The 10,757-nt window shown below is 38.7% G+C and overlaps 3 protein-coding genes across 3 annotated transcripts; all 3 read left to right on the top strand.

The window, feature by feature from the left end:
- Positions 1–736: 736 nt before the first annotated feature.
- LOC132029545 (uncharacterized) lies at positions 737–3,075 on the top strand. Its single transcript, XM_059418799.1, has 2 exons — positions 737–847; positions 1,405–3,075. Exons 1-2 carry the CDS (start codon positions 839–841, stop codon positions 3,073–3,075), a joined length of 1,680 nt encoding a protein of 559 aa, XP_059274782.1. The 5' UTR covers positions 737–838.
- A 45-nt stretch (positions 3,076–3,120) lies between these two features.
- On the top strand, positions 3,121–3,870 carry LOC132031543 (uncharacterized). Its single transcript, XM_059421533.1, has one exon. It carries the CDS (start codon positions 3,121–3,123, stop codon positions 3,868–3,870), a length of 750 nt encoding a protein of 249 aa, XP_059277516.1.
- Positions 3,871–4,962: 1,092 nt separating this feature from the next.
- On the top strand, positions 4,963–5,388 carry LOC132031542 (uncharacterized). The gene has a single exon (XM_059421532.1). It carries the CDS (start codon positions 4,963–4,965, stop codon positions 5,386–5,388), a length of 426 nt encoding a protein of 141 aa, XP_059277515.1.
- The last annotated feature ends 5,369 nt before the right edge of the window (positions 5,389–10,757 follow it).

Raw genomic sequence — 10,757 nt, 5'->3', positions numbered from 1 at the left:
GAGCAGAATGATGACACCAAATGAGCTAAATTACACGCTAATTGAAAAGTTGTGTTTGGCTTTAGTCTTCTCGATTCAAAAGTTGAAGCACTACTTTCAAGCTCATAGTGTTCATCTTATTTCCAGGGCAAATCGCATTAAGTTTATGATGTCAAAACCACTCCTCAGTGATCGACTAGCAAGGTGGTACCTCTAGTTTCAACAATTTGAGATCATATACATCCTTCAAAAGGCTGTAAAAGGACAAGAATTAGTGGACTTCTTGGCGGATCACCCGATACCTGATGATTGGGAGCTAACCGATGAACTTCCTGATAAAGATGCAATGGTCGTTGAAATTCAACCTTCGTGGAAAATGTACTTTGATGGTGCTTCACAACCAGGGACGGAGCTACCTGGTCCCGAGGGGTGTCAAGCGACACCCCTTCGCTGGAAAATTACGTTGTATAGGTATGTGAAATTCTGGTTTTATACATATATGTACTACTATTGACACCTCTTGTAATACGTTGAGGGCTTAGCCGAGTGGTTAAGGGGTGTCAAAGGTTCAGGCTAACAAGGTTGCGTGTTCGATCCCAGTTTGCGACATGCTTTTTTTTTTTTGACTTCAGTCATTGGCGTTTTAAAAAAAAAAAAAAAAAAAAAAAAAAAAAAAACTGAGTTGAAACGACGACGTAGACTATATTTTTAAAATAAAAAACGTGACTACTAAGAGTCAGTAAGGGATTAAACAAATCCCTAGTTCTAGAAAAGAAACGTGGATTGAATTAGGGATTAAACAAATCCCCAATTTCTGCTCGTGCTTATACCTCTGTTCCGTCAATCACTCGTCATCGTCATGGCAACGGTAAGTTAGTCTTCATCCTTTATTTCTTGTTGTCTTTTTCTTTCTCCTCTCTTCAAATTTTCCTTTTCTTTTTGATGTTATTTTTGTTTTGCACTAATTAATTTCCATGGTGAGTGATGTTGTAATGGGTTAAAAAAGCTTAATTTAATGTGCTGTACTAGTGTACTACAAAGTGGATTTCCGTTTACCTTTTGTTTAATCTGAAACCCAAAAAAAAAAACATTCATTCAATCTTAGTTTCTTACTCTTGTTTGGTTTAGATTTGGATTTTCTTGCCAATTGCCATCCAAATTTATAGGCCCAGCATTGACTAGTTTTGTCGTCAGTTTATTTTGATTTGAACGCATTTGATTTGTGCCATAGGTGTTAATCGGCATTGTGGTTTTATTCAATCTTGTGCAATATCCTATTTTGTTTGGTTTATTTCTCTGAAAGTATTGTGGTGTTATTTGATATTACCTTTTGAGTGATGAAGCCTGAAGGGTGTGGCTGTTTTAGCTGATTATTGCTATATTGCTACTTTTCTACTTCTAACTAATTTTTATTCTATAATTCAGTCTCAAAACTCGCTGAAGAAGTATTTTTCCAAAGTACCAAAATCAAATTTGGCCTCTCATAATCAACCTAATCGGGAAGAAAATGTCAATCAATCGGAAGTACCATTGCATTCTTCTCAAAGACAAGAAACTGATTTAGAGAATGCCAATCAATCGGAAGTACCATTGCATTCGTCTCAAAGACAAGAAATTGATTTAGATTCTTTAGAGTATGATCCGGCGAAAAGAACTCAAATCTTGGACTATCATCCAAACGATCGTGATGTAATTAGGAGAGCATACATTCGACAAGGTCCTTGTCAACCTGAGAATCATATCTTTCCTCCAACAGATTTTTATGGAGATATGCGCCGTTTTAATCCTAAATGGTTTCAGGAATATCCTGATTGGTTGGAGTATAGCGTAAGTAACGATGCAGCATATTGTTTGTATTGTTATTTATTTAAAGATAGTAACATTCATCAAGGTGGAGGTGATGTATTTTCGACCATTGGGTTTAAGAGTTGGAATAAAAAGAAAAGTTTGTGGATACACGTTGGTAAGTCAAATAGCATTCATAACCAAGCAAAAAAAAGATGTGAAGATCTAAGTCGACAACAACAGTCTATTATATCTGCATTTGGGAGGGGGCAATCTGATCAATTTAAGCATGAGTACTGGCTTCGCTTAACTGCTTCAATTGATGTAGTAAGACTTCTTGTGAATCAAGGATTTGCATTTCGGGGTCATGATGAGTCTAAATCATCACTTAATAGGGGTAATTTTCTTGAAATTCTCTCATGGTATGCGAAACACTGTGATAAAATTCATGATTATGTATTGGAACATGCTCCTCAGAATGACCGAATGACCTCTCCAATGATTCAAAAAGATATTGTGACTGCATGTAAGATAGAGACCATCAAAGCTATCATTGAGGAATTAAATGGTGACTATTTTGCCTTATTAGTTGATGAATCTTTTGATGTGTCACGTAAGGAACAAATGGTTGTTGTTTTACGATATATTGATCGAAAGGGATATGTGATGGAGCGATTGATTGATATTGTACATGTTCAAGATACTAGTGCTTTATCTCTAAAGAGTGCAATTGTCAATTTACTTTCTCAACATTCATTGAGTCTATCTTATGTGCGCGGGCAATGTTACGATGGGGCAAGCAATATGCAAGGTGAGATAAAAGGCCTTAAAAAGTTGATTAGGCAAGAAAGTTTCTCAGCACATTCTATTCATTGTTTTGCTCATCAACTTCAACTAACTCTTGTTGCGGTTTCTAAAAAATGTATTCATGTGGGGGAACTTGTATTATTAGTTTCAAATGTTTTGAATGTGTTGGGAGCTTCTTTTAAGCGTATGGATGAATTTCGAGAATCTCAAAAAGAAAGAATTCAAGAGGCATTAGATATGGGTGAACTTACAACAGGTAGAGGCTTGCATCAAGAACTTGGTCTTATAAGAGCTGGTGATACTCGTTGGGGATCTCACTACAAATCTTTTTGTAATTTTATTCTTATGTTTTGTTCTATTATTGATGTTCTTGATGCACTTGTTGTTGATGCATATTCTCCAGATGAAAGTGCTAAGGCAACAGGATATCTTGAAGCTTGTCAAACATTTAAGATTGCTTTTATGTTGCATTTGATGAGAGATATCTTAGGAATCACAAGATGAGCTTAATAAATCATTACAAAAGAAAGAACGGATATTGCAAATGCTATGCTGCTCGTTGAAGTAGCAAAGAGAAGGTTGCAATCGTTGAAGGAGGATGCCTGGGATGAGCTTATTGATAAGGTATCGACATTTTGTATCAAGTATAACATTTTGATACCTAATTTTGATGAGCCTTATGTTAACTCTGGAAGATCACGGCGTAAACCTGCTGATCATACGGTCTTACATCATTATCGTTATGATGTGTTCTATAAAATTATTGATTGGCAACTTCAAGAACTCAATGATCGTTTTAACGAGGTGACTACTGATTTGCTTCATGGAGTTGCTTGTTTGAATCCAGTTGACTCATTTTCTAGTTTTAACATCAAGAAGATAATGAGAATGGCTGAATTATATCCTGATGATTTTGATGAATTTAGTAGGGGTGCTCTTGAGAACCAACTTGCGACATACATTATTGATGTCCGTGATATTGATGAAAGGTTCGCCAATCTGAATGGACTTTGTGATCTCTCAAGAAAACTAGTTCAAACGAAGAAGCACTTAAACTTTCCTCTTGTATTCCGCTTAGTGAAATTTTCTTTGCTTCTACCAGTTGCTACTGCATCCGTTGAAAGAGCTTTTTCGGCAATGAAGTTTATTAAGAATGACCTGCGGAATCGGATGAATGACGGACTTTTGAGCGGCTGCTTAGTTCCTTATGTAGAAAAAGATGTATTTATTAATATTTCTAATGATGCTATTGTAAAAACATTTCAAGAGATGAAACCTCGTCGAGTACAGTTGCGATAATGCAATTACATTCTGCTTTCATTAACATAATTTATTTTGTTGGCTTTTTCGCGTGTTTACTTCTTTATATTTTGACACCCCTTAATAAAATTCCTGGCTCCGCCACTGTTCACAACGTGATGGAGCTGTTGCTGGTGTGGTGTTTGTTACTCCGCAAGGAGAAGTTCTACCATACTCCTTTACTTTGATACAATGTTGCTCCAACAATGTCGCTGAATATCAAGCACTAATACTTGGACTTGAAATGACAGTCAACATGAAGCAGTTGCAGTTACAAGTATTTGGTGACTCTCAGTTGGTGATCAATCAACTCCTGGGAAGCTATGAAGTCAGGAAGCCCGAATTACTCTCCTATCATGGTTATGCTCAGAAGTTGATAGGATGGCTTGGTGATGTGACTCTTCAGCACGTTCCAAGGAAGGAAAATAAGAAAGCTGATGCTTTAGCTACTCTAGCTTCAACGCTAACTCTACCAGATCAAAATCAAGTGACTATCTGCCAAAAATGGGTAGTACCTCCACCAAATGAGGATGAAGGGGCGAAAAATGAGCTTGAGCATCTCGTAGGCATTCTCGAAGTCAGAAGGAAGACTGGCGACAACCCATCATTGACTACTTGAGTTATAGGATACTGCCAAAAGACCCAAGAACAAGAACTGAGATTTATCGTCGTACACCTCGATTCCTTTACTACAAGGATACCTTATATAGAAGATCTTTCGAGGGAGTACTCTTGCGATTTTTGGGGGAGGATGAAGCAGTCCAAGCTTTGCAAGAAGCACATCCAGGAGTATGTCGATCACATCAATCTGTACCAAAGCTGTACTTCCACATAAAAAGGATGGGATATTATTGGCCAACGATGGTGAAATATTTCTTGGACTATGCTCGAAGATGCAAGGCTTATCAGTTTCATGCAAATTTTATACATCAGCTGCCCAAAGCATTACACTCGACCATCGCATCTTAGCCATTTGACGCTTGGGGGTTGGATATCGTTAGTCCGTTACCAAAATTTTCTGATGGACACTTGTACATCTTGGTTGCAACCGATTACTTCTCAAAAAGGGCCGAAGCTGTCGCTCTTAAAGAAATGAAGAAGGAGAATGTTGCGAACTTCATCCGAGTAAATATCATCTACCGCTTTGACATTCTTCGTTACATAATAACGGATAATGGCAAGCCACTTGATAATAAATTGATGAACAAGATTTGTGATCTCTTCGGCTTTAAGCAGCGTAAATCTTCTATGTATTATGTTGCCGCCAACGGTCTAGCTGAAGCGTTCAATAAGACTCCGTGTAACTTATTGAAGAAGGTTGTCTCCAAGTCCAAACGAGATTGGCATGAACGAATGGAAGAAGCTTTGTGGGCATATAGGATGACTTACCACACACCAATGCAAGCAACCCCATACTCGCTTGCTTATAAAGTTGAAGCGGTCCTACCACCTGAGCGCCAAATACCTTCTTTACGGCTTACTATTCAAGAAGGGCTCACCAAAAAGGAAAATGCTTGATTGCGTCTTGAGAGTTAGAATCACTTGATGAGAAAAGGCTAGAGGCTCAACAAAATCTTGAATGTTATCAAGCCTGTCTATCTCGTGTCTTCAACAAAAAGGTGTGCTTGAGGTCTTTCCAAGTTGGAGATCAAGTCCTTACAGTAAAAAGACCCATTATAGTTTCCCATAAGTCTAGGGGAAAATTCACCTCAAAATGTGATGGACCATATGTCGTTCAAGAAGCATATTCACCTCAAAATGGGACGAACCATATGTCGTTCAACAGGCATATTCAAGTGGCGCTTACAAGCTTGTAGATGTGGATGGCATGAGGATCTGTCCTATTAATGCAAAGTTCTTAAAGAATTACTATCCTTGAAGCAAGATGACACTCCTTGACATACGAGCATAAACTGCATGTCACTCCTAGCCCGCAAGAGGATAAACTGTGCACGGCCCCAAAAAAAAATATGTTTGCTAGGTTGAAAATCTCCTGAGAGGCAACCTAGGCAAAAGTTAGGACACAAAAAAAAAAAGTTCGCTAAGTTAAAAACCTCGCAAGAGGCGACTTAGGCAAAATGACAACAACAAAAAAACTCATTTTTCTGAACTACGGAATGACTTGATCCTATTCATTGAGGTACGTAGTCCACTTAGAGTTTCATTCTAAGCTCAGTCTTATGAGTTAAACAAAATACATCACTCTATCTGTTGTTTGAGTGAAGTATGATGGAATCAAATCTGTCTGACAAGGCACATGCAGATCGTGCATACAGACATCCTTTTATTGAAATTTGGAATTTCACTAAATAACGATGGTCCGAATGGGGCAAATCTCCATGGAAAATGGGTTTCTCCAATGGGATGACTGTAACCTCTTAGCAAGTGGTCAAATCAACAAGTTGAGCTCTGAAAATCCGTCGGTTTCAAGTTGAACGCATCAAATCCAACTCATGAAGTTGAAGTCCAAAGCCACAACATCTGCAAGTTGAAGTTTTCCATTCCGCCAGACTTCAAGTTGAAGTTTTAAATCCACCATGTCTGCAAGTTGAAGACGGCAAATCTCCATGGCAAATGGGTTTCTCCAATGGGATAACTATAATCTCTTAGCAAGTGGTCAAATCAACAGGTTGAGATATGCAATTCTATCGGTTTCAAGTTGAAGGTGTTAAATACGTTAACTCTTCAAGTTGAAGTCCAAAGCCACTACATCTGCAAGTTGAAGTCTTCCAATCCGCTAGACTTCAAGTTAAAGTTTTAAATCCACCATGTTTGCAAGTTGAAGTCTTAATACAACAAGTCTTCAAATTGAAGTTTCAAATCCACCATGTCTGCAAGTTGAAGTCTTCAAATCCGCCAGTCTTCAAGTTGAAATTTTAAATCCACCATTTCTGCACATTGAAGCCTTCAAATTCGTCGAGTCTTCAAGTTGGAGTTTCAAGTCCACCGCGTGGCAAGTTGAAGTATCCAAAGTTTGCCAAGTATAGTCTTCAAGCTGAGGCCTTCTGAATTTCCAGTCTTAAGGTGGACAATTTGTATCCCATTGCACCTTAAGCTGGCCTTTTTGCAGATTCATCAATAAAAGGAGCCAAACTTGTCAGTCCTAAGGTGTCGGAGGCGATGTTAATCTATCTCACCCTAAGCTGATTGTTTCATGGATACATCATTAAAATGAACTCTACTTGTCAGTCTCAAGGTATCAGAGCCAATGCTAATCTCTCGCAACCTAAGCTGATTTTTTTGTGGATTTGTCTTTTGATAATCCGTTGGTATGGACATCTGGCATCATGTATTTATCCTTTGATAGTCCGTCGATATGGACATTTGGCGTCGTGGATTGATCCTTTGATATTCCGTTAATATGGACATCTGGCGTCCTGCATTTATCCTTTGATAGTCCGTCGATATGGACATCTAGCATTATGTATTTATCCTTTTATAGTCCGTCGATATAGACATTTGGCGTCGTGGATTTATCCTTTGATATTCCGTCAATATGGACATCCAGCGTCGTGCATTTGTCCTTTGATAGTCCGTCGATATGGACATCTGGTGTCGTGTATTTATTCTTTGATGGTCCGTCGATATGGACAGTTGGCATCGTGGATTTATCCTTTGATATTCCATCGATATGGACATTTAGCGTCGTGGATTTGTTCTTGGATATCCGCCAATAGGGGTATTCCAATGGTAAGACACTCTGTCGATAAGAACACTCCGTCAATATGGTCATTGCATCGTCCTTTGATATTCCATTGATAAGGACATTCAGTCAAAGTGGGCATTCCGTCGATAAGGACACTCCACATATAAGGTTGCTTCGTCAGTGCGGACATTCCATCTATATGGGCAGTCTGTTAATATGAATATTCCATCGATAAGGACACTCCTTCAGTATGGACACTTCGTCAAAGTGGGCATTCCGTTGATAAAGGAATTACGTCGATAGGGACACTCCGTCGATGAGGACACTACATCAAAGTGGGCATTCCATTGTTGTGGCTCAAGAACGAATCCACTATTGCAGAAGAAAAAGGAACATAAAACGCAAAAAAAAAGAGGGAGAAAATCACCTTCGTCTCAGTGGTTCTTAATCGTCAAAACACCTAGTTGAATTAATTTAAGGGACTTGCAGTTAATGACCAGATTAGCATGAAGAGGGGCTTATATAGTTGGTGAAAGATTGCACTGGAAGTATGTGTTCTCGATGTGGGATAAAGTGTTGGAGGCGGCAAATAATTTCGTATCAATTAGGCGGCTGGATTCTCCAAGTTCAAACAAAAGTCTACTGGAGCTCTTTGATTCCTGATCTGTTTGGAATGTCCCAAGAATCCACGTTATATGATAAAGTGTACATTTCGCTTGAAAGATGTTGTGCATACAAAGACATGTGAAATAAATTAATGAACTTCAAATGCAAAAGTGCCACATGCTTGTTGAGTTCAACGAGCAAAAGAAGTGATTTCTTTGAAGTGCAGCTCTTGAAGTAATAATAGCCAAAAGACATGGTCTAAAGCTATAAGTCATCACAATTTTGACAAGATGAGATATTTAGGCAATAAATTGCCTTAATTTACACGCACAAAAAATAAAAGTGAATTTCCATTATTAATACTTCAAATCCAGTCTTTAAAAGATTACACTTCGACAAGACTTGAAGTAGGGGGCATTTGTAGTGGTGTAAATTTTATTAAATTCAAGCCCGTACAATAATTTGGATTAAATTAAATTCAAGATATATTATTCCAAATAAATTGTGGGCAAAGTAATTGGATTAATTATTTAAGTCCAATAAATATGGATTTAATTAAAAATATGCAAATTCATTAGGCTACCCCATTTAATTGGGCTATAAATAATGAGCCCATTTTGTTAAGCCCAAGATGACGTCTTGTCCAAGAGGCCCAGTTTAGTGTCACGTGTCAAATGACATGGCAAGCCAAGTCAAACAAAGGATCCAATAGGATCATGCCACGTGCCAAAAATGACACAACAAGCCTAGTCAAATCAAGGGCCAATGAAAGTGCGCCACGTGTACAAGTGACATGTTCCGACCAATCAAATATCGTCATGTCAACTGAAATTTGATTGGCAAAAGGAGTTGTCCTTATCCAGGCCTCCCTCCATCCTACCACTATAAATAGGGGTCTCGCCAATTCGAAAAGGACAGGAAATTCTAACGAAGCCGAGAGCTCGTGGATCAAACGCCGAGATTTCTTTACAAGCTAAAAGTTTCAAGCAAGCATTTTCTCTACAAATTCTCAGAGATCCGTACGAAGATTCAAGATCAAGCTTCAAGCCTTGAATCCAAGTACAGGTTTAAGATCAAGACCACCAGATTCAAGATCAAGCTCAAAAGCCCTTGAATTTGTCACACCCTAATTTTCGATAGGGCATGATGGGCACCCGACCCTTACTTAGGGCCGAGCGAACCCGCTGACTCTCGTTATACTCATATAATCATTCGGCCCTTAAATCATGACAACGCATATGAAAGCTTTTTCAAAGAACAACATACTTTTCGTCTTTTTCAAATCAAATAAAAACCGAATGATAACAAATCTGTAACATAATGCATGATGATACATTGGCTTACATAGCCGTTTACAAAGCTGACATGTTATATGCACGTGACCCTGTCTGCAAAGTCTCTAACATAAACCATGATAACATAATATAAACACTCGACTGGGCAAACATCCGGGAGGAAATGGTCGCCAATCCAAATTGAACATCTTAATCATCTCGTATATACCGCGTGGCATCAAAACGCGACCCCCCGAGGGAAAATTCGGGGGTCAAGCACGGGAATATGTACTGAGCGAGTATGTAAAAAACGAAGTACGGTAGAACAACGGATCATAATCCACATAGGAATTACAGAAATAAATATAATAATCGAAAATCATAAGACTTGCCTTGCAAAACATATATCATGCATATCATTATCATAAAATCATCATGTATACATATAACGTGTCCGAAAGCTACCAGGCGAGGGACTCGGTAAATAAAATCATCATATGCATGCCATCATGTCATCATGTTATCATATACATATAACGTGCTCCCGCCCTAATGAGGGACGCGTAAGTAAAATCATCATATCATGTACATATAACGTGCCCCGCCCTCTAGTGAGGGACGCGGTGAATGAAGTCATCATATGCCATCCCGGCCGCCTCCCCATATCATCATATCATCATCATATCATATAACGTGCCCCGCCCTCTAGTGAGGGACGCGTGAATGCACGGAGGAGGTCGCACGAATACATGCCCCGGCCCGGACGAGTGAAGGAAGTAATAACATGTCGCACGAGCGTTGCAGTGGCGAGAAACCACGCACATAAATCACTTTCAAAGACTCGATGAAATAATCTAAATGAATCGTCATTTGAAAGTCGGGACAATAATTATATCAAATATCTTTCGACGCCACCGGGAAACATATCAAACATCATAAGCATATCGAAGAACCGTAGGGACCATAGTCATACATCAAACCAATCCGAGCCCGCCTATGAAAGTTACGGCATTATACGTTATAGAATCATTTGAGCATATCAAAGCAATCCGGTTCCGTCTATGAAAGTTACGGACATTTTTAGACATAGGATCCTTTTAAGAACAAAATTCTTTTGCAACATTTGAAATTCAATCATACATAAGACTTAAGGACCAAGTTTCTACCACATTAAGGATACCAATACTAAGAGGTGAATAAGGATCGTAAATATGCTCGGATCATAAGAATAGAATTACCTCGAGGATCGTGTCATAACTTATTTACACTAAGACATGCCAAAAGAAAGGAAGGGTAAGCTTTACATACCTCGTTCGCTTCCTAAACTAATCCAAACTCAAGTCTCGGGCTCCCCAAGATCT

Source organism: Lycium ferocissimum, chromosome 9, assembly GCF_029784015.1.
Source record: "Lycium ferocissimum isolate CSIRO_LF1 chromosome 9, AGI_CSIRO_Lferr_CH_V1, whole genome shotgun sequence".
Lineage (NCBI taxonomy): Eukaryota > Viridiplantae > Streptophyta > Magnoliopsida > Solanales > Solanaceae > Lycium > Lycium ferocissimum.
This window is presented reverse-complemented; position numbering and strand designations above follow the sequence as displayed.